The sequence below is a fragment of the Zootoca vivipara genome, chromosome 13 (genome assembly GCF_965207765.1).
Source record: "Zootoca vivipara chromosome 13, rZooViv2.hap1.1, whole genome shotgun sequence".
In the NCBI taxonomy this organism is placed as follows: domain Eukaryota; kingdom Metazoa; phylum Chordata; class Lepidosauria; order Squamata; family Lacertidae; genus Zootoca; species Zootoca vivipara.
The window spans coordinates 27337813-27365594 of NC_142596.1; the positions used below are offsets into that span (position 1 = coordinate 27337813).

The 27782-nt window shown below is 44.2% G+C and overlaps 2 protein-coding genes across 4 annotated transcripts in view; one reads left to right on the forward strand and one right to left on the reverse strand.

The window, feature by feature from the left end:
• FRMD5 (FERM domain containing 5) overlaps positions 1-9838 on the forward strand; it is a 138777-nt gene extending 128939 nt beyond the window's left edge. The window contains exons 9-15 of one of the 3 annotated variants that reach the window (XM_035131945.3): positions 2863-2926; positions 3566-3657; positions 5458-5532; positions 6428-6496; positions 7123-7229; positions 8747-9099; positions 9279-9838. In XM_035131945.3, coding sequence (XP_034987836.1) covers positions 2863-2926; positions 3566-3657; positions 5458-5532; positions 6428-6496; positions 7123-7229; positions 8747-9099; positions 9279-9326 — 808 coding nt within the window. In that variant the 3' untranslated portion in view covers positions 9327-9838. Of the gene's footprint in view, positions 1-2862; positions 2927-3565; positions 3658-5457; positions 5533-6427; positions 6497-7122; positions 7230-8746 lie in introns of all 3 variants that reach the window. The other 2 variants (XM_035131943.3, XM_035131944.3) reach the window with 2 other exon arrangements.
• A 2456-nt stretch (positions 9839-12294) lies between these two features.
• WDR76 (WD repeat domain 76) lies at positions 12295-25959 on the reverse strand. Its single transcript, XM_035131483.3, has 13 exons — positions 25684-25959; positions 22535-22894; positions 22301-22396; positions 20839-20894; positions 19172-19298; positions 17966-18067; positions 17819-17862; positions 17577-17730; positions 16879-17034; positions 15664-15881; positions 14239-14391; positions 13499-13552; positions 12295-13150 (listed from the first exon to the last, which is right to left on the reverse strand). Exons 1-13 carry the CDS (start codon positions 25750-25752, stop codon positions 12895-12897), a joined length of 1845 nt encoding a protein of 614 aa, XP_034987374.1. The 5' UTR covers positions 25753-25959; the 3' UTR covers positions 12295-12894.
• Positions 25960-27782: the final 1823 nt, after the last annotated feature.

The following is a 27782-nucleotide window of genomic DNA, read 5'->3' on the forward strand; positions in this document are numbered from 1 at the left end:
GGGAGTTGGAGCGCCAGGACTTTTTGATATGTGCACGTATATCAAGAGGGGCAGGATTAGCACCTTCCCACCCATTTCCTTGCAAGGCACCCACTCTAAAGTCAGAGGACCTGTAGTAGGGAACGAGGTTAGGCTGTGAGTGCACAGATGACCACGTTAAGTATTTCAGTGACAGGTAAATAACCAGCTATGTGCAGTTTCACACCTAGGCAACTGGCAATCTGCTATACCTGAAAGAGTCCTGGCGTCCTTGTGCAATGAGGTTGTGGAGGGCTGTCTGCAACCCTGGAAGCTGGTTTTGGCCTTGAGCTACACACTGTAGCTCCAGACTTTATTATGGCCAGTGAGAATGGCTGCTAGGCATTTTGTTCCAGGAAAAGCTTTAGGCAAGCCATTAGTGTGCAGCACTTGGGACATCTGCCCAATCTGTGTCCTATTAGCACCAAATTATTGCTCTCAGAGCTGCAGCAACACTTCATTTTTGGAAAAGCCAAAATCTTGTCATTCTGCAAAACCCAAGCCTACTTGTTCTTTTTGCCTTAGGATCCCCCACCCTCCACCAGTTATCCTTCCCAGAATTTATCCCCTTGGTTAAAGATTGTGAGCATTGCATTTTAGCTGCTGGAGGGAATGTGCTTTGGCAGTCAGTGGACACAACCCAAGGATTTGTGTTCCTTGGTTATTGAAAGCATATTATGTTTCCCTAAGAGAGTTCCTGGTAATTGGGGACCTGGTCGATGGGTTCTGAGGCCCCGAGTTGCCCAGGTGTTTAGTTATCTCTGAAATTGCCAGTGGCTATTTCCAAAGGGACCCAGGTGGCACTGTGGGTTAATCCACAGAGTCTAGGGCTTGCTGATCAGAAGGTCGGCGGTTCGAATCCCTGCAACGGGGTGAGCTCCCGTTGCTTGGTCCCAGCTCCTGCCCACCTAGCAGTTCGAAAGCACATCAAAGTGCAAGTAGATAAATAGGGACTGCTCCGGCGGGAAGGTAAACGGCGTTTCTGTGTGCTGCTCTGGTTCGCCAGAAGCAACTTTGTCATGCCACATGACCCGGAAGCTGTCTGCGGACAAACGCCGGCTCCCTCGGCCTATAGAGCGAGATGAGCGCCGCAACCCCAGAGTCGGACATGACTGGACCTGATGGTCAGGGGCCCCTTTACCTTTACAGTGGTACCTCTACTTAAGAATAACTCTACTTACGAATTTTTCTACTTACAAATGGAGCTCCGTCCGCCATCTTGGATGCGGTTTAGTTAGGATTTTTTCTACTTATGAATTTTTAGATAGGGTTGCTTCGACTTACGAATTTTTTCTCCCAATGCATTCCTATGGGATTCGACTTACAAATTTTTTCGACTTACAAATGTGTGTTCGGAACGCATTAAATTCGTAAGTAGAGGTACCACTGTATTTCCAAAGTAATCGTTTACTCACCAGGGTCAAATCTATCTCCTTACAAAGGACAAGACACCCTGAAAACTGTCCTTGCCCCAAAGGTAGACAGCTGGGCAGTGCAATACATAGGAGGAGGAGCATTCCTGGGAGCAACTCAATAATGCACAATACTGTTCATTTCCTTGAGATCTTTCCTTTGTGATTATTTCTGTAGTTTTTTAAATATGCAAAATGCTTCATCTGGAATTCCCAAGACAGATTGTTCACCTATTAGCTCTGATGTCTTTATGAACTGGTTTTCACCTGGGCCTCCAATCCTACTGTTGCCATGCAAAAAAATATATGGCCATGCAGTGATGCAAGATTGTTGTTCCTGCCCTCCTTCTCCTCCGATGAGATAGTATTTCATCCACCTACCTTGTAAGAAAGCATGATCCATGGTGTTTTGTACAGAACGCCCATAGCTAATCAGAGAATCTGTCCCCTGCAAAAAAAGCCCCTGTAGGTTTTCCATACTGGATAATCTCTCCTAATTTTCCAGGTGCAGAAAAGAATGACATTCCCCACACACACCCCGCCATTCCTGTTGGGGACTCCTCCCATCCTCACAAGGGGCACGAGAGCCTCTTTCCCCACCCCACCCCCTTACCCCGTTGCTCAGGGCACAAGAAGTAGAGCTGTGATCTGGTCCATACAATGTAGCTAGTGTCACTTCTTCTTCTTCTTCTCTTGCTTTGTATTGTATCCCGTTGTTGATGTACCCCAGTATCCTGTTTGCCTTTTTTACTGCAGCCACACACTGGGCTGATGGCTTCAAGGATTTTTCTACAATAACCCCTAAACCCCTTTCCTGGTCAGTACGCTGCATGACTGTTCCATGTAATCTGTACTCTCAATATTTGGTTTGTTGCCCCAAAATGTATTATTTTGTACATCTGTCTGCATTGAACTGCATTGTCCATGTTTATTGGCACAGTCACCTAAAAGCCCCTCCAGACCCTGCTCCAGACCTGGTCGCATTGTTGCTCATCCTTTTGCTGTATCTCAGATTTTGGCCTCATCAGCTAAGTGTGGTTATCTTACATTTGGTATTCTCATCCAGATATGCACCCGTTTTATAAAACAAAAGTTTGCAAGGTGGCTCCTGGACACCCCCCACTTAAGACTCACCTTTTTGCGCTGAGATTCCTCTCACCTCAGCCACTGTTTTTGAGCCAGGAGTCCTCTTCTCTAACCGTGTTACACTTTGGATGAACTGCAAATGTTGGACTTGAAACTCCTGCAACTGCTGCCCTCTAAAACATTTTGTTTATTGACTTTGCGTTTCATGCAAACAATTTGGTTTTCAATTTCTGCATCTTGCCGGAATCTATTCCACGCTGTGTGTAGGCTCTGCATTCATAATGCTGTGCGATGGGAGGTAGGCTGCATCCCCTGGTTTACACAAGTGCCTTTTTTGTGCTTGTAGGAACGAAGTGACAAAACTGAAATTCGAAGGCAAGACGTTCTATTTATATGTAAGTCAGAAAGAGGTGAGTACCTTCTTCTGCCGCCGTAACTGTGTAGGTATAGCTTTTGCCTCTGTTCCAAGAGAGATGCAATGTTTAGGATTCCTGACTCTGTTTCTGGCCACACTCTATCCTGAAGCACCACATATATTGAGCGGCATGGCTAAGTTTAAGGATGCTCAATCTAATACTTACTGGCCTTATAATAACTTCTATTAGGTATCCTTAAGGGTCAGGTGCATTTGCAAAGGTAGCATTGTTGGTGTTGCCAGGAGGAAAGTCGAATCCTGCCATCATTTCTGACAGTGGAAACAAAACAGCCGGAGCCTTTTGTGCAAGACTCCTCACAAATAGTATTGCAATCTCATCCACTGTTTATGCGACCCAGGTAAAAATCGCACCACCACTTGTAGTGTATGCTATTGCCATCTTATCCTGAGCAGCTTCCAGGTTTTGCAGAGTGTGATGCTGCTTATAGAGCCACCTATATTTATTTATGGAAAGCAAACCCAAAACTCCTTCAGGGAAATTGCTTTCCCATCCTTCTTCCGTTCAAATAGCATTCGGGCCATTTGCATTTAAAGCTAGCTCACTGAGCATGCTGTCTGTGAACCAAGCTTGTGAATTAACCTCACGGGTTTTTCCCCCCTGGGCTTTCTATAGGAAAAGAAAATTGTTCTGACATATTTTGCTCCAACTCCTGAAGCCTGCAAGCACCTCTGGAAATGTGGGATTGAAAATCAAGCCTTTTATAAGTAAGCATGAAATAAATTCCCCCAGGATGAATTTTGTCCGTGGGGCAGGTGTGATCATTCCCAGCAGCCGCTGACGGTGTCGGGTGTGGATGTGGAAACATGCCTGGGCAAACTGTGTGTATGCGTGTGGGGGCTGCTCTGAATCTGGATTGCCCCCACCCTCCTTTCTGCAAAAAAACAACAACAAAGCTACTTGCAGGAAGGGATCAGGGCTGCTTTCCTGCCAGCTTCCTTTTCACTTCTGCCTGGGCCACCCCACTTTTAGCTGCAGTTTGGATCTAGGACAAGGTGGAGGCTGACTGGGCGTTACAAGAATATCTTGGCCCCAGAAAGTTTCTGACCAGCAACTGAACAGCCAGCTTGAGAAGTAGCTAAGGAACAATGGGCCAGAAACACGGACTATTTGTGAAGAGGCGTTCCATCTCTGGTAGCCTCCAAACAGAATACTTTGTTCTCCCCCTCTAAATTGGTGTTTTGCTTATAAAATAGAAGGTTGCTTTCTCTAGTGTGCTTCCTTGTAGTCGGTGGGCTGCAAGAAAATGTGTGCTGCTTTGTTCTGTTTGGGTAAGCTGCAATCAGGCCGTCTCATTTCTCATTATATTAACATGAAGCACAGCTGCCGTTTTGCTTCACAAATCTTTTTGCTTCTTTTCCAGATGAATAGCAGCACTGGTACAGTACATTGTCTTCTGCTTATGCATCCCCAGAAACCAGATGATGGATGCAATTAAGACCGCTCTGTTCTATCCTTGATCCCCTCTATACAGAACCAGTGCCTCACCCAAAGCACCCCTCCTAAAGATTCTAGGCTAGGCTAGACAGCACAAAATCTACTTTAATTACATGACCAAAATTTACTTGTGTACCTGCAAAATAGTGGCAGTGTGGAAGCAGCCAGAACCCGTAGCCTTATCCAAAAAGCAAGCCCATTCCTCCTCCTAGTGAAGTAGCCCAACCAGTGTTGGGATTGCTGATCGGCTCCAGCAGTGAGGTAGCAGTGAGGTGTCAACCCCGAGCCTCCTGTGCACTCCCAGTTACTTATAGGTGAGGAAGATTGGGTGGAATGTTTTGTCTAGCTGATAATGTTCCATTGTGAATCTCAGAGTGAGACACTTGCATCTGCTTTATCACTCTATATCAGGCATCCCCAAACTTCGGCCCTCCAGATGTTTTGGCCTACAACTCCCATGATTCCTAGCTATCAGTTTGCACCTCTTTCTCTTCTGCAGCTAAGTTACCTCACTCTCTGGGCTGTGAGTCTGAAATTCACACAGAGGCATTGCAGGGTGGGCAACAAGTGCAGTAGCTACCAGCCATGATGGCTGTGCTCTGCCTCCACACTTGGAAGCGGCAATGCTCCTGAATGCCAGTTGCTGGGATCCCCAGGAGCGGGAAGTTGCTGTTAGGTCCTCTTTGGGAGTTTCCCATTGGGGCATTTGGTTCTGGATGGCCACTGTGGGCTGCAGGATGCTGGACTAGATGGGGTTGTTGGCCTGATCCGGCAGGATCTTTTTATTTTCTAATGTCAGACCATTCATTTTGACTTGGAATGCAAAAAAGGGGGGGGGATCAAGAGCAGCTTCGGGAGGAAGTCGAGATGCTGAATTAAAATGTTCAACTTGGTCACTGGCAGGGGTACCAAACCGAGGGGAGCACAGGGGCTTCTTGAAAACCAGAAAGTATCTCTCTACCTGCTCTCAGAGCAGGAGCTTTGACATCATTTCCAACAAAGTCTGCTAGCAGAATGCTGCCAAAACCCAAGTTACAGGCCTTCTGCCAATGCCTGCTTTTTTGTTTCAGGTTGGAGAAGTCAAGCCAAGTCCGCACTGTGTCCAGCAGTAACCTATTTTTCAAAGGGAGTCGGTTCCGATACAGGTAAATAATGACCGTAAGTAGCAGTTACTGGGTACGGTATGTTCTTGGATGCTTCCTCTGTGTGGCTTGAGAAACGAGTCCATTATAAGTTCAGCTGTGTTGAATTTGAAATAAAATTATTGGGCATGATCTAAGTAACTGGCCCTGCCAGTGCAACAGGAGCTCCTTCTAGCTCAGCAGGGCTTCTCTTCCTCTCTCCTCTCCCTGCCCCACAACTTGCTGTGGGGGGAGGTTGGGAGAAACCCCAGAACAGCACATGGGGTTGTGGTGGGTATCATTTCATCAGGCAAGTTAAAATGCTGGTGCTGACTAAACAACTCGAAGGGGGTGAGGTTGGATCCCTCCCTAAGTCTAGGCTGCTCATCTGATTTGGGTTCCTCCCAATATAATGCAAGGATTCAAGAGGTGCCTTCCCCTTTGTTTTCTGAGTGAGCTGTTTTGTTGTATGCCAGAATTTAAATGTGAGGTGTAGTGGTTATAGAGCAGGCTTCCTCAACCTCGGCCCTCCAGATGTTTTGAGACTACAATTCCCATCATCCCTGACCACTGGTTTTGCTAGCTAGGGATCATGGTTCCTAGCCTTTCCTTGAGGAAAGGTGGAATATAAATACAGTAAGTAAAAATCTGAAATAAAAGGACTGCTGTAGCTGGGCCAAATTCTGCTTCTATGCACAGCCAAGAAGCAAAAGCCAATTAATAGGCGGCAAGGTAAGTTCTGCAGCCAAGGCCATGCAACAAGGGAAGGAAAACAACGTAACATTTCAAAGTAAAATTTGAGCTTCAAGCAAGTCTGATTCCTGTGTCTAGAGCAGGCAAGAGTTGCTAGCAGAATCTCTGGAGGGAGGGAGGGTGGTTTCTGCTATTGTCACGGCTTCTGTTCTCCAACCACTTTCAGTGGCCGAGTTGCGAAAGAAGTGATGGAGTCTAGTGCCAAGATCAAGAGGGAGCCTCCAGAAATACACAGGTAAGGCTCAGCAAAGGCAGCTTGGAAAACAAGCTGTGGGCTCCCCTGGGAGAAGCCACGCTGGCTGCAGCTGGTGGAAGTTCAATAACAAATGGGGGCACAGCTTCCCCATGTCTCTTCCCCATTGGGGAAGATCCATAGCTCAGTAGCAAAGCATCCAGAAAGTCCCATGTTCAATCTCCAGGTTGGGCTGGTGAGCCATTGCCACCAGTCAATGTAGATCAAGGGTCGGCAATATTTATCTTGCCTGGGCCAGATCAGTCCTGCGGAGATCCCTCCGTGGGCCAGATCATGTGCGCGCCCACAGCACGCGAGCAGGCAACTCCGTTTGGGGGCGGCTCATGGGCCGGTCAAACGACCTCCGCGGGCTGCTTCCGGCCCATGGGTCTTAGGTTGCTGACCCCTGGTGTTGATAGTCCTGGCCTAAATGAACCAGTGGTCTGAGTCAGTATAAGCAGACTCTCTTCCTTTGCTAGTTGCAAAATCCACCTCAGATGCGTTTTCCAGCTCTACCCCTGCATTTTCTGGAAGGGGCCATTTCCTGGGTTTGGCTCATAATCTTAAGGAGGCTCGCCTCTGACACCGGCTGCATTCCGAACACCATTTTGTGTGCTTCCTTTCTGTAGGGCAGGGCTGGTTCCTAGCCGTAGCTGTCCTTCCATCACTCACGGACCACGGCTCAGCAGCGTCCCCAGGACCCGAAGGAGAGCTGTGCACATCTCTATCATGGAAGGTGAGGTCTGGACACAATGGTGCCTTCGTATAGCTTTGCGGCACACTCTCCAGATTGAATCTCTCTTCTGAACAAAGCCCACATTTGCACATTCGCCTCCTTCGGGGTGTTAGGATGGTGTGTGTGCTACAAGCTCCTCATCCGTTGTTAATCCTTTCTCGGAATGGAATCTGAGTATATTTTATGGAACTACTATAGTTACTGGGGGTGGGGAGTGTATTTTAAATCTGTGGTTTGGTTTCAGTCTTAATGAAGGAAACATTCACAAATGCCAGGTTTGCCTTTCCATGGAGTCCTTTTCATATGTGCTGTATCACCCTCTTGTGGCCAAATTGGGAGGGAGCTGTCTCAAGTGATTTATGGAACGCAAGGACAGGAGACCCGTTTCATATGCACTTATGCTAATTTTCGTAGGAAGGGTTGGACAACTCCAAGCATTGTTATTCTGCTGGTGTATGGTTTTAGAATGCTGTGTGCTGGCTACAAATGCTTTGCCCCCTACATCTTAATGGGAGAAGACAAAATCCTTTGCAAGATTGAGCCTTTTAAATAAAATTTCTCACTGTACTGTGCCACTAACATAATAGGCCTAACTAAAGAGTAGAAGAATTTAAAAACCTTGAACTTAAAAGGGCAGTCTGAGCTGCTGCAAATTCACTGAAAACTAGTTGCTGGGAATCACAAATGAGATAAGTGCTGCTGTTGCACACAGGTCCTATTTTCAGGTGTCTCTTAACAGGCATCTGGTTGGATACTATGAGAACAGGATTCTGGACCAGATGCCCACCCCCCTTTGGCCTGCTTTTCTTATGTGACCAGTTCTATCATAGAGGTGCTGCAGAGAGGCTTTGTAGACTACCTAGCCTTACAGACATGGCTGCCCAGCAAATAACAGCCCTCCTCCTAAAACACGCAACTAATTGGTTCCATTGTTGACTCGCTCCTTTCATCAAAACGTTTCCAACCAAAATCTACCTGTAATTTAAGGCCATGAGATCTAGGTCTGCTCTCTGGGCCAGGACAGAACAAGCCTTTGAAGTGAAAGTCTTCAGAGATGTTGTCAGCCTGCTCAGTGTGGCGACAGGGAAGACTCCAGGTGTTCACAAATGTGCCCTAAATTTGCTTACCATACAGATGGGGAATTTTTGGAGCTTCAGATTTTGGGAATATGCAACTGATTTCCACCAAACCACTAAAAGGCACAAGCCTGCATTGTGCTTGAATTTTTGGCATTCAGAATCTCTGAAGAGGAATCTAAGGAATGTTTTGAATTAGGTTGGGGAAGGTTAACTTCCTCCAGGATTCTTCTGAACCTGGCCAGATTATAGCTCTCACTTCCATGCTCAATTTACAGCAACATCTTGATCTTGGGATAAACAGTATTTTATCAAGGTAAATATTGAAAGCCCAACTTCCGTGTCTCCGTGCCGAGACTGTCTAATGCGTTGGCGACTCCCCTCATCTTTCTCCATAGCCAGCCCCTTTCTTCCTCTCTCTCTCTCCCTCCCTCTCTCCAGGGCTCGAGTGTTTGCGGGACAGTGCCCACTCCACCCCGGTACGGTCAGCCTCCCACAGCGATGCCTTCCTGTCGCATTCACGGGCCTACCGGGCTGAGAGCACCGAGCGTGTGACCATCATTTCGGATGAGATCTACAGTCCCTCGGACAGCGTCCTTCCCACGCCGGTAGCTGAGCAGAGCCTTGAGCTGATGCTGCTCTCCAGGCAGATCAACGGAGCCCCTTGCAGCATAGAGGAAGAAAAGGAGTCTGAGGCCAACACGCCCACGGTGGCCGAGGCTGAGGAGCTGGGGAGGGAGCTCCGAGCCTTGTGCCAGGGTGTGGGCAGCGGTGGCGGAGCCCAAGCAGAACAGGTGAATAAGTTTGTTTTCAGTGTCCTCCGATTGCTCCTTGTGACTGGTGGGCTCCTCTTTGTTTTGCTCCTCCTCCTGATCATCCTTACCGAGTCTGACCTTGACATTGCCTTTTTCCGTGATATTCGCCAGACCCCTGAGTTTGAACAATTCCATTATCAATACTTTTGTCCCCTCAGGCGATGGTTTGCCTGCAAAATCCGCTCCGTGCTCAGCCTACTCATTGACACCTGAAGGCAGGACTCCTCCTAGTAACTAGCCAGGTGGATTGCAGAAGATCCCTGCTACCCATTCCCAGAAAAATGGGACACATCGTGGCACCATCGGCACATAAAATAAGTCCTCCTTTCATGAATAAAAGTAAACAGCGGCCTAGGAGAGTTGTTTCCAAGCAGAAGAAAGGGATAAGACTTTCTCACATGCGCCAGATTCAAACAATGCCCATTTCTTTACACGTCCTCTACCTGGAAGTGTCTTCAACTGGTTTGCTTTCAACTTTTAAATTATTCTGCACTCTTCCAAGTTTAATTTTAGCTTTCCTAGAGGTGGCCATTTCAAAAATTTCAAGTAAAGAGAGTTTATTTTATTACTATCGATTATTGCATTAAGTGCCAGTCTCCAGCTAGGACACCAGTTCAAGAAGGCAGCGTCATTTTTTGCAGGAGCTTTTGTAATGGTGCTACTGAGTTGTAACTTTAGTATTTTATTTTATTAAAACTGCCACTGTGTACAGCACTACAACATAATCTTGCTATTTTACCAATCAAACTTCTGGCTTAATCTGGAATTTTGAAGGTGGGGCCAGGGGGGATTACGGTTCTGACACCATATGGTCACCCAAACACACTCAATTCTTTATAAGCAATAGGTAAGGGACGAGACAAGGAGGCAGCAATGAGGTGTAGATCTAATTCTTCCCCCTAGCGCTGAAAAGTGTGACTAGGAGAAACCTGTCCTTTGTGAATTTCAACTTCTGACCTTTAGGATCCCAGAAATACAGTTTTTCTTAGAGCAGTAAAGTCCCCATATAAAGCAAGAGTTAGTATATGGGGAAAATAAATATATGTATTTGATTATACTTGACCGAGTCTTGCTGTATTAAGTAGTAGTGATCATATCCAATTTCTTTGAAAGACATTTTGCCTCAGAAAGCTGTACTTGTTTTTGTACTACAAAAGAACAAACTTGTTTCAACCTATATATTTTAAGAACAAAATGCTATTTTGTTAATGAGCAAAACCAAGTCTTTTTTACTTTATGAATTAGGTGAATATAGTGTGGTATTCAAAGTGATTGGTGGTAAACAAAATATTATGGCTGTTTTTAGGATGGTATTTGAGCACCAAGCTAACCCATTCATAACTACTGAAAGGAAAATGGGTTACCTTGTGCCATTAAAACGATAGAGAACTTAAGGACGTGGGGGAGGTAGCACTGCAATGAAAACACACAGAACAATCTGGCCCACACGTTTCCATCCTGAAGGCAATTCAGAATTTTTTTTTTCTACTTTTTGTCTTGTGATGTGGATAGTCTAATCTAAAAGCCTGACAAATAGCAGCTCATTTGTAAAAGGAGCAATAAATTTTAAACATGGTGAGAGTACTCACCAAGATTGAGCAGAGCAAGAGAATGAAATCAGACTGGCAAGTGTTTTATTTCATCTCAGGGAGAGATTTCAAGTCACTTGGGAATCTAAATCAGAAATATTTCAAGAGGCTGGTTTCATTTATCTTGTCTCTGACTTGGCTACTACAATTTTCAGCAGGCACACAAGCCCTTCAAGTTCATGCAGAACTGAAGCACTGCCAGGACTTGCCCAATGGGAGGGTGCGTGGATAGGCGTGGGAATCTCAAGCACTGATTTCCTTTCCAAGTTCAGATACACTCTGCCCGCAGCTGGTCATTCATCATTTGGGGAAAAAGAGCACAATGACACTATTAGCAATACACTAGATATTGGCAAAGGTTACTGGACTCAGACTGGGGTGTGGGTGTGGGTGTACAGTACACTAGAAAAGGATTCCCTGTTATCTGAACACATTGTTGAAGTGCTACAAGGATCTGTTTGATTACTGACCATTAACTGCAACTGCCAGCTTGGAAATCACAAGAGCCAAGAGAGATTTTGGCTTTTTCACTTTTGCTTATACAGGTACATAAACTTTTGAATGCCTGCCAAGAAGATACAAGGGATAGATTTTACAAGGATACACACTGTTTTATGCAACACAGCAACAAAATTAACTTCTAGTGTAGTGTTCCTACCTCAGTCTGTAGTAAACGATGCTTCTATGCAGTGAGTGAAAAGTCTTAATTTTAACATTCTCCATCCCAGATAACAATGCAGTATTTATTTCATGTTTTAATTGTCGGTATTGTTGATCACGCCACACACCTGTCCCGTTATCTGTAACTATTTTGCACAATGGACATTTTTCATTTTCAAAGTGGACAACTTATGAATACTGATGGTGGCAAATTCTAGCCATAATCCTAGAGTTAAGGTCTCCTGTGCACTTTCCTTTTTCTGGGGCTTGCACTGAAGAACCTCTTCCTAATGGATTGTGTCTTGTTTTTGCCAAATGTTTTATCCTGAAAACTTTCCAGCTGGCAACTGAAAAAAGTAATTTTTCCTGTTTTGCCCCATGTTACGTTTCATGTTTCACTTACTACTAAGTTGTTCCTGGTCTCATTTGTATAAAGTGTGGTGGTGTCCATAGGTTGCTGTATCAGAGGAAACAAACTCTTAATAAGGACTAGTGTACTGCATATTTAAAAGCAGTAGAAAGTAAGTTACCTGAAAATGTGAATTTTAGTTTTCATAACGATATAGACGTTAACCTTTCATGTGCCAAATGCTGTGTTACATTTTTCCCTTCAAAATAATGTACCTTTTTCTACATATTCAACATGTAGTTAGCATAAATCATTGGTGCCATATAGAAGTATTTTTAAATTTAAATAAATATTTAATTATGATGAAAACGTTCTCTTTTGAGTAAATTGATGCTTCTGCTCATGTGACATGTCTGCTCAGACAACGCCTGAAATGCTACCTGCTGCTGTGGAAAATTTCTTTCAACCTCTCTGTCCTTAACGTTTTCACAACTTGAATGCTTAACCAACTTAAATTGGATATATATACTTTTACTGCCAGATCATCCATATGATTTTGGTACAACCACCACATGATGCTACACAAATTCCAAAGCATTTATTGTTCGTACTTTAAAGAAGTTGAACATGATGAGCAGGTCTAACACTGATTCATTTACTATGAATGCTTCCCTGGTGTAAGGTGCCATCTGGTGTTACTACACAACCGACATAATTGCATTTTCCATCTTGCGACGATGCATAAGCATTATTAACATGCTGCTTATGTTCAAGATAGTGGATGTTAAGAGAAAGCCTGTGCCTTCTCAATACACACCAAAACACCCTCTTGATCTCAGAATAATTGTTAGCAATTGACCTCTGAATTAAACATTATCTAGTACACAGCCTGCTCTGTAGATTTTTAAGCCACTATGAATGAACTTAATATATTGAAACCATTTAACAGTTTCACATAAACAACCTTGCAGAAACCTGCAATGTCACTGTATTTGAATAACAAGGCTAGCCTTATTTATTTCTGTTATTGGTAATCTATATCACTTAGAAAGTTTTGAAACTGAATATATTTATTCTGGATAAATGTCTTTCTCCGGGGACAAAGTCCTAACACAACCAAAATGCAATTCATACTCTTTGTTACCTAAAGGTTCAAAATTATCTTCCAACTTTTTTTCACTCTTTGAAAACATGGAGGCGACCACTAGAGTTACCACCTGCAAGAATGTATCTGGTAGGGTGCCAGGCATTGATGGAACAAACAGAGCCAAGGTAGTCTTCACTGAGGAAGGAATGCACCAAATCTCCCGTCGCATGAAAGGCTTCGATTTGCCTTGGTCGAGACATACTCCCCACCACAAAGCAGTCTTCCCTCTTTGGGTCCCAAATAGCTCTGAACCTTGTGAGCCACCGCCCTGTGTAGTTATTATGCCTATTCAAGAAAGGGGAAGGGGAGAGAGAGAGAAATAGTTAAGATTCCTCTACATCGGTGCCTTCCAGTTGGCTCTGGACAGCAACCTGCCAGCAGCTCCACCCAGCCCAACTCTGTATGATGTTAAGGCTGATGGGGAGTTGTAATCCAAAACATCTGGAGGGCACTAGGTGGGGAACGCTGATCTAGAAAACCAGGGTTCTTAAATCTGATGTGCATGCCCTCTAATGGAAAACCACTCTGCTACAGTCAAATAGTGTTTTGCTCACTGTGGAGTCTGTGATCTCATAACCCCCTCCACCAAACTTGAATCTTAGCACCAGAGTAAATCCTCCTGTTCTAACTCACCTGATAGTTGTGAGAACAGGGGCTGAAGATGATATACATGTGGTTTCGAAGATCCTGCAAGAGACAAAAAGTGGGGGCTTAAAAAAAACCCTAAACATTAGATTTAGAAAAAAAAGAAACCTAAAAGTGTGGTTTATTACTTATTCAAATCCAGCATGAGGATCAACAGGAAACGTTATCAAAGAGTTCAAGGACACAGTCCAGTCAGGCAAAAACACTCAAGGAAGGCGTGTTGCCTGAGGACAGTCCTGAGGGCCACATTTAGCTCCCCACCCTCTTGGTTTAGACTATGTAAACAATTATATTGCATGGGGTCTCCCTACTGCTCGAGTGAAAATCTGCTATGTATTTCTAAATACAAGCAAGTATTTTGAGGTAGATTTTTTTAAAAGGTCATAAGCAAGAGCCCACACACCTCAATGCAAAATATTTAATTGCCGTAACTCAGCCATACACATCTCTCACAGTCTCCTACATTTGTTTCCAACAATGGCCAGCTAGAGGCATGAGTTCCAAACCTCCCCCACCCTTGGCAATATACTGCCTCTGAACACGGCAGGATCTACAGCATCCCTGTTTCTCAACAGTCCTATTAACGTGCTCAAATCCACTACTGATGCCATATAGGCCACGGACCACAGCCAAGTCTCATGGCAGCAAATTCGTTTTTTTGTGGGAAAGGACTTTCACAGGAGGAAATTGGTAATACAAAAGCCAGCTCCCTTCCCACTCTCACATACCTCAATGTATCATCAGCACAAGTAGTCAGCACCCTGTTGCCAGTCACAGGTGAAAAATAAGCAGAACCAACACTCTTGGTGTGCCCGGCAAGAGACACCACAGGCCTGCTGCCACTCGCCTTCAAGTGCCGAACATCATAAATATCAACATCCCTGTGGCATAAATGGAAACATTAAGACTTTCACCCTGAGTGTCTCTTCTTCAGCGGCTAGGAGGATGTCCTGAATGGGACATCTCCTCCCAATGGACTATCCAGGCATAGATAATCTATTAGACTCCCTGTCTCTTATGGTGAGAGCTCCTTACACATCAAGGAAAAAAGGACATTGAAAGCATATAACCCTGGTGTCAAACAAAATACTGGTGCAAACTGCACTTAAGAAAATGAGAAACCACTGTATCAATATGGGGGGAGGGGGAATAAAAGAATTAAAGGATGATTGCTTACAATTGAGACAATTCTTATTTGGGGAAGGAAAAAAGCATGGGATCTCCCTGTGTGTGCCCCTGTTTCCCTTTTGGCCTGTAAATTGCAGATCTGTTTGATTTTATGTTCTTGATATCATAAATATATAAAAGTGTCTAATACACTGTTACAAATTCTGAGTGAAACAAGTTTCCTCCTATGAGAGAGATCGGGTGGCTAAGGGGAGTTGCTCAGCATATACACTCACTTCCTCCTCCCATTGTGGATGAGTTACCAGATGCCATGCTAGAGCTCAGAGGAGACCTCGTGCCTAAGGTTCCACAGAACCCATAAGCACCACATCTCTGAATTGATGCCCACTTTCCGGCTCAAAGGGGAGCACTGTTTCTGCCTATGCTGTGTTCTTAAGACCAGGAGTCTGCTAGATCAAGATCCACAGCAGTCCAAGGTGCTGCTCCCTCTTTGCTTCGGGGTGTAGAAGTGGGACGAGCACCAGTCCTGGCTGGTGGATTCACTGGTCCCCAAGTGAGCAGCGTGGGTGGGTGCATTGCCCTTCTTTGGCAACAGTCGCTTTTCTCCTCTTCCTTTCTCTCATTGCAATTAGCTGCCCACGGGAAATGAAAACACAGGGAAAGCAAAAGGAATTGCCAAAACTTTTTTTAAGTTTTGAAGTAAGGAGGGGGGAAAGCTACTACTCTCAACTGTCTGCTACAGCTTTTCTCAACCAGGGTTCCATGGGACCCTAGGGTTCTGTGAGGTCACAAGGAGCTCCTCGAGAGATTGTGATGCTGTGACCAGGAGTTTTGTATAACAACACTATAATCTCTTCAGAGTCCCCCCTCCACTAAATTTAGAGACTGTCCAGAGGTCTTGGGATGAATCTATTGTGACTCAATAGGAGGCCTCTATTCACTTACTAGCATCACATCTCTGATTTCTGGGCTCCAAATTCCTAATGCACTGCAACAAGCAATCACATATCACAGCTTGTACCTACCCTGCTCCAGCAGCTATGAAATAATGTCTACTGAGTGGGTTGGTATGGATGGTCCTTGTCTTCTTCGAATTAAGTTCTGCAGAAAGCTCAGCAGAAGCTCCTGGCGTTCTTTGATCTACTACAGCTACCTTTCCATCCCACATTCCCACTATCAGAGTAGAGGCATCTGCTGCCAAGAAATCAAATGAGGAAAGGTCGTCCTCTTCATTTCTGTACACCTGAGAATGAGAGAGGTTTACTTTTGTGTGAAGTCTAAACTTATTTTAAATTACCAATTTTATGCTGATATATCACAATAGCTGTAGGATGCTTCTCTAGCTGCCACACCATGGTTTCCTCAATCCTCTTTGCCAATTACTACAAGCACACTTGCAGACAGACAAGAGTTCAAATTGTACAGAGTTAAAAATCCGGACTTTTCCATCCCCACCTAAAAAACTGAATTCTGCCTGTAGCAACAGATAAAAACAGGAGGACACTGCCTTGTACTATGTAGAACTGTATGACCACTTAACCCAGTTCTGTCTATTCTGACTGGCAGTAGCTCTCGGGGGTCTCAGGCCGAGGTCATTCCTATCACCTGCTATTTGATTACCACCACCTCCCACCATGGCCACCCCTTTTCTTCTGGATGTGCCAAGGATTGAAGCTCAGGCTTTATGCTTGTAAAGGACGTGCTGTAATACTATGCTATGCTGCTGTCTTAATGAGACAGAAGTGAACAGGAGAGAGAGAGAGAGAGAGAGAGAGAGAGAGCGCGCAAGAGAGCTGCTCTTTTCCATCTTCTATCCATCTTGGAGGAGCTGCTTGAGCAAGATAGAAGGATGGACGAATACCAAATCTGATTTTGCATTATAGATCCAAAGGAATCTCATTCTAAACAAAGGAATATTGAATTCTCAATTTTGTTGCGTTTCTGCTAATGTTTGAACACATAATTTATGACATTTCCTTCCATTCTTTCAGTTAAAATGGAAGTTTTACTATTTAGCAGAAGTCACTGCAGCAGTATACTATTCTGTTCCATTTGGAATGGTTTTACTTGTTTTATAATTTTAATGACTTTATCTGTTTTTATGACTGTATTTTCCACTAATGATTGTATCTCAACCAGGGACCTGATGGTGAAGGGTGAGTTAGAAACCAAATGAATGAATAAATAATAAATCTTTATTGAGACCTTGCAATAGCTGCAATGTTGCAACCAACATTCACCTCATCAAAGACCGCTCTGGTTACATCTCCACATCGTAACGTGCCGTCATGGCTCACAGACAGAAGATGAGCAGGATTAGACGGAGAAAAATACATACAGCTAACTGCCTGGCTATGGGGAACAAAGGTGTGTACTCCATCTTCCAATCCGCTGTCCTAAGAAGTATAAACAGACACAGCATTACTACATTTCTCATAATTTCCCTACAGTGTGGTTCCCTTCAGATCCTTCTCAGTTTAGAAGACAGAGCCAGAAAAGTTTGCAGGGGACAAAACTATCAATGGCTATTAGTTACCATGGCTATCTATTACCTCCAGTGCTGGAGGCAGACTGTTGCTGAATACCAGGTGCTGGGAATCCCAAGCGGGGAGAGCGCTGCTGTTACATTCAAGTCCTGCATGTAAGCTTGCCATTGGGGCATCTGATTAGCCACTTTGAGAACAGGATGCCGGAGTAGATGGGCACCCTTTGGCCTGACCCAGCAGTCTGGCTATTATTACGCTTTAATGTGGTGACCTCTAGTTCATTGGAACTTTTTAAGCAGAGGTTGGATGGTCATCTGTCCCAGATGCATTGGCTGAGGTTCCTGCATTGCAGGGGGTTGAACTAGATGACCCTCGGGGGTCCCTTCCGATTCTATGATTCTATGATATAAACAGTAATAGATAGCAAAGACAAAAGAGTGCAAGCTATTTACCAAATCCCAGAGACCGATCTGTCCCCACTTGTCTCCAGCTGCTACTAAAGTTCTGCTTTCAGATGGATGGATAGCCACAGAGTGAATCCGGTTTTGGACCACTTTTGCTACAGAACCTTCTCGGAGGACCATTTTACGCAGATGTGCTTGGTAACTGGGACAAAATCATAAGCATGTTAACATCCACAAAAACCAATCAAATGGGGCGGGGGGGCGGGAGTTATAACTGGTTTTTAAATTACCTTTCCAAGTTACATGTAGGCGTCTCAATCACCTTAGGCTTTACCTGTAAAATTGGTTGGAAAACAGAAGGAATTTACCATGCAGATATTGAATTTTATTTTTTTTAAAAAAGTATTTAGGCTTGCTACGTGTCAAAACAATGATACCTGACTTATTTTTGCCCACATATTCAGAAAACCTTCAGTTACATCATTTCCTTCCTCTTGATCTGTGGGTATCATCTGAAGCGGTCCAGGTGGCAAACGAGGCTTTCAAGAGAGGAAATGGCACAAAACATCACTAGCTTGCTTTACAACTTGCTCATCAGTGCACCCCACAGAAAATAACAAAGAGAGCCACTTAATTAAAAATAATAATTGCATTTTCTATTTTTAAAATTGTATTTTCATTTTTTTAAACTTTGACTTTTATTAATAACGTTAATATTTTATGCTTTTTTGTAAACCACATGGGTGTTTATTTAGTTAAGCAGTATACAAATTTTGTTAAATAATGAATAAAAATTTATTCTCCCACATCCCAATCAATCTTTTCACTTTATTCACCAAACCAAATTATTTTCGCAAAGCCAAGTTCTTAAGACTTGTTTGAAGCAACTATAAACTTGATTCGTGAGGAACCAAGGAAGTCCAAGGATGCTGAGACCAAACTAGTGCTAGACAGCAGAAAAGCTCTCTCAGCAACCCCTCACGTTTCAGAGTAAAATAAAAAAATTCCTTCAGTAGCACCTTAAAGACCAACTAAGTTTTTATTTTGGTATGAGCTTTTGTGTGCATGCACACTTCTTCAGATATCTGAAGAAGTGTGCATGCACACGAAAGCTCATACCAAAATAAAAACTTAGTTGGTCTTTAAGGTGCTACTGAAGGAATTTTTTTATTTTACTTCGACCCAGACCAACACGGCTACCTACCTGTTTCAGAGTAAAATGCCTTGTGAGTGGCTGCAGGAGGACCGAGAGCAAAATCATGCGAGGGGTTATTCTAGAAGTTAGGTGAAATTGTGAAGCTTCCCTGCCATTTTTGCTACACTGGAAACTGCATGCTGTTTAAGGGATCTTATTATATCTATTCTATTTGCTATTGCTTTGCTATGCCATCATAAAATTGTTGCTATATTATGAAATCATTGCTATGTTATTGTTTTGTTATGTTATTCTGAATTTTTTTGTAGTGTTTGTTTGAAATGCAGCCCTATTTCTTTGTTGTAAGCTGCTTTGAGCATGATTTTTTTGTGGAAAAGCAGCATACAAATAAAATGAATCAACGAAATACTCTTGCAAAGTCAAGTATGGATATTTCAATGAGAGCATTTGAAGATAAAGCCCTTTCCCTTTGTATCTGTCAACTTACATATTCGTCAACTGAAGGTTCTGGCTGTGCTTGTGCTTCTGGCAGGAGAATGCTCAGTGGATCCACTTTTTGCAAGCGCATCGATCTTCGACAAGTTGTTTCAGTTTTTGCCTTGGAATGTTTAATTCTATGGAGACAACATAATTTCTCCACTAAGTCCTTGCAGGGTTTCAAGGGATCCTCATTCATGCCGCTACAGATTTAGCCAATGCCTTATTTCTTCCTTTAGATTATTCTGCATTTTCTGTTATTGCTTTCCATCTCCCTCCATCGTATTTTTTTATCTGCCTCCGTCAGACACCACAATGGTTGCAAAATTACAACCTGGAGACCTTGCTTGTCCCTCTGTACATTTAATATAACCCATAGCTTATCATTCAGTTTACAATGAAACTCCCAGAGTACTTTAGAAATGAAACCGCAAAAATGCAACAAAGCTGTCAACGCTCCAAAAGAGCAAACATTAGGTTGATACAGTACTCCACTTCTCCCCCTCTCACTTGCCAAGAGTAAAACTGGAGTCCCACATGCTAAAACAAGGCAAAGGAGGAGGTGACGGAGCAACTGCATATTCTCCTACTGTCACAGTCATGACATTATTAACCCAAACACAGTGATACCTCAGTTTATGAACTTAATCTGTTCCGGAAGTCCATTCTTAAACCAAAACCATTCTTAAACCGAGGCGCGCTTTCCCTAATGAGGCCTCCCACCGCCAGTGCCCTTCCACCATTCCGATTCCGTTCTTAGACTGAGGTAAAGTTTGCAAACTGGGACACTTCCAGTTTTGCGGAGTTCGTAAACCGAATAGTTCTTATTACAGGTAGGTAGCCGTGTTGGTCTGACGTAGTCGAAACAAAAAAATTAAAAAATTCCTTCCAGTAGCACCTTAGAGACCAACTAAGTTTGTCATAGGTATGAGCTTTCGTGTGCATGCACACTTCTTCAGATACCACTTCGTACACACTTCGTACCTGAAGAAGTGTGCATGCACACGAAAGGTCATACCTATAACAAACTTAAAAGGTAAAGGTAAAGGGACCCCTGACCATTAGGTCCAGTCGTGACCGACTCTGGGGTTGCGCGCTCATCTCGCATTACTGGCCGAGGGAGCCGGCGTATAGCTTCCAGGTCATGTGGCCAGCATGACAAAGCCGCTTCTGGCAAACCAGAGCAGCACATGGAAACGCCGTTTACCTTCCCGCTGTAGCGGTTCCTATTTATCTACTTGCATTTTGACGTGCTTTCGAACTGCTAGGTTGGCAGGAGCTGGGACCAAGCAACGGGAGCTCACCCCGTCACAGGGATTCGAACCGCCGACCTTCTGATCAGCAAGCTCTAGGCTCAGTGGTTTAACCACAGCGCCACCTGGATCTCTTATGACAAACTTAGTTGGTCTCTAAGGTGCTACTGGAAGGAATTTTTATATTTTTTGTTTTGAATAGGTCTTAAACAGGGCTGTTCTTAAACCGAGGTACCACTGTACTACTTTTAAAATGATATTTTCTTTTTCACATATAATACAGCAGGTAAGAATTCCCAATAGCCAACCAGCAGGAGTTCAGCTTTCAGTATTAATTAGTTAAGTAGTACTGTCACGACATAAAGAGGGAAAGGGAAAAAAAAGCCAAAATATTTAACCATAATGAATGGCTATGTAGTTTTACCTTTGTATTTTCGGAGACTGCACTCTGGTTGTCATATTACGAAGTCTTGCTGCCGACTTAAGAGTGAGAGAGTAAGATCAGATGCATAGAATGTAAGATTTATCCACTCAATAAAATTTCAAAAATATTGTTCCTGCTTCAATTTACTACATTTATATATATCTTTTTATTTCCCTAGGCTTTTAACCTCTGAGGTATATTTATTTCTGTTGCGTTTGGCTTTAGCGATACCCTTTACTGATGTCAACTGTTGTTACTGTGGTACTCAACTGAGTTTACCTCAGAGTAGACACACTAAAATTAATGAACATAACTAAGGTAGGTCCATTCACTTCCGTTTGAATGGCAAAATTTGGCAAAACTTAACTGAATGCCACCCATTCTCCTTTATGACTTATTGGAAATATTTGGAAATCTTTAATTGGTGCATGGTATAAAATGTTTTAAATAAAACAAAGCATATCTGGCATTGCAAGGGAAGGCCCTGATGTTTGCTGTATTAACTATTAGCTATGGAACCACCGCTGAAGATGGATTCTCAACAGTGTTAGAAACTGAGATATGAAGGCTAGGAGCTAAATGCCACCTTAAACCTAGGTTATGGGCACAACAACAGAATGTCTAGGTGCACTTTTTTATAACAAGAATACAAAGCTGAAAATCAATGAACTGCAGCTAAAATATGTTCATTTTTCACATGATCTAGTCCAGGGATCGGCAATGTGCAGTGCACAAAGACCGTTTTACCGGCCCCCGAACCAAGCTACCCGCTCGGCGAGTCCTCCATGTGCTGTGCTAAACCAGCGCAGCGCAGGGACTCGCTGAGCGGCACCAGAAATTGCATCTGTGCACACACAGATACCGGAAATTGCATCTGTGCATGTCCAGATGCCGAAAATTGCTTCTACGCAGGCGCGATTTCTGGCGTCTGGGCATGCACAGAAGCAATTTTCGGGGCCGTGGACATGTGCAGACACACTTTCCGGCAGCGCGCTACGCCAGTCCGTCCCACAGATGATCTCCGTGGGAGTGATCTGGCCCATGGGCAGTAAACCTTGCTGACCCCTGATCTAGTCCTTCCCCTGCCCACCCCCCAATATTCATAAGAGGGTCTCTTCTCCAGTCTTCAGAGAGTAGCTGGAAGTGGGGAGGCAGAAAAAGGTCCTCCTTTCCTTCCACTCTGCAGTTTTAATCTGAAATCTTGGCCTCAGTACTGAGCCCAAAGCTCAGAAACTGCTTGCACTAATGGAATTCCCTTTTGCAAAATGCGCCTAGAACAACAGGAGTTTCAAACACTGATTCTCAAGTAAATTATACCACTTAAAAATATGGTTAAAGCCATGATGAAAACCAGGCTCAACAGTGTAATCCTATTCCAAAGTTACTTCCAGGTTGGTATTTCCAAGGCTGCACCCCAAGTATCAGAACTTCTTGTACTAATTCAGAAGACATTCCAACAAACCTCAAACAGCTTCAGGGAAGCAAAAAATTTGGCGTTTTCTGTTACGTTCTTCAGTCTTTTCCTCTCATAAGCCGATAGTTGTGTTGAAACTTCCTCCTGCAACAACAAGCAAGCAAGCAAGCAATTATGTTTCAAAATATTCACAGGAGTTGAAGTTTTAAGCCATATCTTACATGTAATTCTAAGCACGGTATATAAGCAGTTATTTTCCTCACCAAATTAAGAGGCACTTACATCATTTCTGTCACTCTCGGAATCCCCATCGGTCTCCAAATCACTGCTGACAGCCTCTACAACTGAACCACATCTGTGAAAATCTGTGTTGAAGACTACCTCACTTACTCCATGAGATATAGCCCCCGTTTCTGGACTTGAATAATCGCTACAGATTTTCTTGGCTTCGGGTTCTTTACCAAAAGACTCCTCACAGCTGGAAAATTGCTCTAACAAACGTTTCTGAGGCAAATGCTTGTTGTGTTCTCCACATGCGTCTGACACAGGCGTGAGAAGAATTCTGATTTGTTTAGTCAAAATCTTCCTCTTCACAGGGCTTCTGGGGAGACATGTGCTCGGATTTCCAGTGGGTGTTGTCTCCTGAAGATGTGTAAGGAATAAAAAAAGTTCTCTATTCCTTATCTATTGATTTATTATTGCAACACATTCCCAATTAACTTATACTGGGAGTTAAGTTTGTCTGTCATTTGAGAATTGTTTTCTACTCCCGATCATCATATCACTAGTGATGCACCCCATTCCAAAGCACAAAAAACTTTAATGTATTCTGCCTTCTAAAATTCTGATACGGTGTTCTCAGCTGCAGGAGTACCAACTTGAATAAAATACGGGGGGAGGGGAGCCCCACCCAACAGAACTGATCATATGATGCAGCACTTGCCCCCCCATTTCAATGGCAATCTCCCTCAACTTTTTTGGGAGGCAGCCCTCTCAAATATTTTATTGGGGGTAACCTCAGCCCTTAGGACTTGGTACTTATGCTCAGCTGCAAGTGGGGAAATGAACGCTGACCTGAAACGCACGTAAAACAATCACCGTCGAACACTTGGGGTGCTGCTTCGAAAAAACATGCAGTATAAAGAGTTAGCTAATAATCCCCTAATTTTGTATTTTCACTACAAACATCTGGAGGGCCGGAGTTTGCCTATGTCTGCATTAAGAGCTCACACAGAACAAACATCTAACACTGGGGAGCAGGAATGCTACACACACACACACACACACACACACACGGGCCCCTCCAGATGTTTTGGACTACAACTCCAGTCAATCTCACTCAGAGAGCACATTCTGGCTGGGCTGATGGAAGTTGCAGTCCAAAACATTTGCAGGGCCACAGGCTGGGGAAGGTCACACACTCTATCACAGGTCCATCTGCATGGTCTTCTTTAAACAGTACACCCATAGGGACCCTTGTAACAAGGTGGAACGTTGCGTTGTAAACCACTAAAGAGATTTTATTATACTCAAGCAGTGTATAGATTTTGTTAATTTACAAAGAGACTCTGGGACCCAACCATGTGGGAGGATGGCTGCCTGTGTCCATCCTGGGCCCTCTCACTGGTTTGTCATCCCAAGCCAGCCCTCTGAGGCCAAAGTTTGTGGCTGGGCTCAAATGCAAAACCTGCAGGAGAACTCCCCATTGGTGCCCTGGCAAGAGGGTGCGAAAGCAAACAGTTGGTTAGTGTGGTGCTGATAACACCAAGGTTGCACGTTTGATCCCCATAAGGGACAGCTGCATATTTCTGCATTGCAGGGGGTTTGGACTAGATGATCCTCAGGGATCCTTCCAACTCTGATTCTATGATTATCACATCAACTAGGAAGGCTGTCACAGCAATACTTGGTACTGTCCCTGCCAGTGAGCCCCAAATGGGGCAGACCTGTGGGTGAACACTGACCTCTTTACCCACCCCCCAACACTTGAGATATGCATATATTTTAGGATTTTTCTCTTGATTGCAACATGCTTTGTTTTGAATATCTTATTTTCAGATTCTTGTAACCCACCCAGGACTCTTACAATGAAGAGCAGGTAAGTTGTTCTGTAATAACAATAATCCAATACTAGTGCTACTTAAGTGCAGCATAGTAGCAAATTTAGAAGTGCTGTATGGGTTCCCTTGTGAGTCACAGCCACACCCCTCCCAAGATTATACAACTTTCTAAGATTATACAATAATCTTACACAATAATAGTGATTAGGGGTGCACTGTAGCAACCTTGCTGACAAAGGTCCGTGTAGTTAAAGCTATGGTTTTCCCAGTAGTGATGTATGGAAATGAGAGCTGGACCATAAAGGTTGATCACCAAAGAATTGATGCTTTTGAATTATGGTGCTGGAAGGGACTCTTGAGAGTCCTATGGACTGCAAAAAAATCAGACCTATCCATTCTTAAGGAAATAAGCCCCGAGTGCTCACTGGAAGGACAGATAGTGAAGCTGAGGCTCCAATACTTTGGCCACCTCATGAGAAGAGAAGACTCCCTGGAAAAGACCCCGATGTTGGGAAAGATGGAGGGCACAAGGGGAAGGGGACGACAGAGGACGAGATGGTTGGACAGTGTTCTCGAAGCTACGAACATGAGTTTGACCAAACTGCGGGAGGCAGTGCAAGACAGGAGTGCCTGGCGTGCTCTGCTCCATGTGGTTACTAAGAGTCAGACATGACTAAACAACAAAAGCAGCAACCAGCACAGAGCTCAGTAACTGCGCTACCAGGAACAAATTATTTGGAGCGCTCCAATATCTTCTTCTGGAGTGACTTAGTTCCTGTGAAGTTCCAGGGTTTGGAAGATAATTTTCTCCCTATTCTCTTGAACCCAAAAAGTGCCCCATGCCTTTCCAGTGTCCTTCAATGCTTAATTTTGGAGCGTGCAGTGGTTAAAAAGCTTCACCTTCATGCTGATGAGGCGGCCCTAGGAGGCTGGACCTGGCAGGGACCCTGCACCTGCTGAAACAGGAACAGGCCTTGGGTCCCAGCCTATGCACCGTTGCTCAAGAGTAAACCTACTGCAATTAATGAACTGATTTGGGCCCAGTGGGTCCAATCTCAGCGAAGCTGGGTGCAACTCGGAGGCTACCCGCTGAAATGAAAGCAGACATGGGCAATTTTAAGAATGTTAATTCCAGCATGTCCACTGGGAGCCTTGGGAGCCGCCTACTACGAATAGCAAGGAAGCTGCCTTCGCCACAGGAGCCTCGCGAGGAGCAACGCTTTCATGAGGGCAACTGAGGTGGAGCTTCCATTTTAAAAGCGGCCGGTGCCTATTTTAAGCCCGCCGCGCCTGCGGAGCCTCCCGCCACCTCGCTTCCCTCCCCGCCTCCCTGTAAGGTAAGGTAGGACAGGCACGCACACACAAACCCACCTGCTCCACCTGCTGGATCAACGCCGCCGCTTCCTTCTCCTCCTCAACCACTATCCGCTCCATCTCCATGCCGGCCGGCTCACTGGTCCTGGCTTCCCTTCCTTTTTCGCGCGCTGAAGCGGCTTCCTGGGCTCTGGGCGGGGCGGGGAAAAGGCGCCAATTCTGCTCCTCCTCCTCCTTCCTCGTGACCCGCTCAGCTGCGTTGTTTCCCGCCTTCTGGCTTAAGGGCTACTCATAAAACCCTGCGCGCCCGCTGTGGTTGGTTATTTTTTAAATAAATAAATAAATAAATCCAATTCACGCGGTGTAAATTCGAAGCGCGTTGCAACGAAAGACGAATCAAACGCTGAAAAGCCACCAGCAAATGCAGCGCCCCGTTAAAATGCGGGACATCCCTCTTCCCTCACATACTGTGTACACCCCAAAATAAGTCAAAATGCCGCCATTCATGCTTCAGCCTTTTGGGCTGGTTGCTGCTATACAGGGAGGAAAAAACTCGGCCCATTTTGCATTTTTATTATTAATAAAATTTATATACCGCCTGGTTATATATATAAAAAGGCACAGAGCTAGACCCTTAAATACTGTAGTTTTGTTCATTTATTGCATTTTTATCTCGCTTTTCCTCCAAGGAAAAGCAGTATACATAATTATCTTCCCATTTTATCCATACACCAACCCTGTGAGGTAGGTGAGGCTGAGACAGTGACTGACCCAGAGTCACCCAGTGAGCTTCATGGCTTGAGGGTGTGTGTGTGAACTTGGGTCTCCCCAAGTGAAAGCAGCCTTGCCTCAAGAACAGATATGGAGAGACTGTACTCAAACAGATTTGAAAAGGCACAGGAAGTCTTGTTAAAGGTAAAGTAGGCATCCACTTTTAAAAAGTATCCATGTGTCAGCTATTGTGGGGAGGTGGAGAGAAAAAGAATAGCAATGCCAGGTTTATCTCCTTGGTTATAAGAATTTTAAGGTCTCAAATATAGAATATTCATAAATGCACACATATCTACATATATGAACCATGTGTCCGAAATTGTATGGGAGAGCAATCCTGAAGCCATTTTGACTCTCCCAATGACCTCAAATATTCCTCTGGAGTAAGGGAGGAAAATGGGGAAAGCCTTCCCATTGGCTTTTCACTTACAAGTCCTGCCTTATGGGCGTATCTGTGCATGAATAGGGTGAGCATGTGACCCAGATTCAGGAACTAAGTATTAACCATCACAAAAGAATGGCCATAGACTGCCTAGGTAATGCAATCAGTGACCACTATCAGGTATCCTAGCAGACAGGATTTTTGCCATAGGCCACCTCCTTCTGTGATGTATGTACTGTATGTTGTTTTGAGGGGTGGTGGTATTGGGCTACAGGGTGGACAATTTCAAAAATCTATATAACTGCTTGCACACTATTGTTCAGGGTTTTTCTGCCTCCTGCATGTGTTGAGTGGGGACCCTGTTGCAACAGTTCCTTGAATAAAGGTCAGGCTTACTAGCTTCTTTGCTTCTCAATACACTGTGGTTGGCCTGTTATTTTCTTCTACTGATAGGGAACCCACTTAAGGACTCTATACGGGCTCCAGAATACCCCATAAGAGGAAATGGAGCAGTTTTTCTTATAACAGCATGCATCCTGCTTGCCCTGGAAGAATGCAGCCAGAAATGGCTCCCACAAACTTCGGCTTGGAACCTCATCTCCTTTGCACATGTGCTCTAGTTACAAGATGCTGGAGTTTGGCAGCACATGAAGAAAGGTTATGGTGGTAAAATAGGGCAAGAATAGCCTTCTGGGAGCCAGGGGGTGGCTTTGCCAACTAGGATTGCAAGCAGGTAATATTCAATAACATAAACAGTGAGGAATGGCAATATGCAATACTTCTGTATTTCAGATTTGGATGTCCAGGCTAGAGTGAGCTATGAACTCATTGCTAAAACTATACTGTACATTTTACACATTTTCCCCCCAAGTATTCTGCTGAGTGGGATGGCAGCAAGCCTGCCATCTCTTCAAAAGATACTTTTCAGCCTTACTTGTCACCAACATGCTTTGATGTTTCTGCAGATTAATGTTTAAATTAATTTTGTTTGCTTGGCTCTTCA

Bases quoted from the DNA above. Each gene is read 5' to 3' on its own strand.
- WDR76 (XM_035131483.3), bottom strand. From the start codon at position 25,752: ATGGAGATGGAGCGGATAGTGGTTGAGGAGGAGAAGGAAGCGGCGGCG. The intron at 22,895-25,683 runs GTGGGTTTGTGT...ACACATCTTCAG, and splicing joins TGATCCAGCAGGTGGAGCAG to GAGACAACACCCACTGGAAA. The intron at 20,895-22,300 runs GTTTGTTGGAAT...CTCACTCTTAAG, and splicing joins CTTCCCTGAAGCTGTTTGAG to TCGGCAGCAAGACTTCGTAA.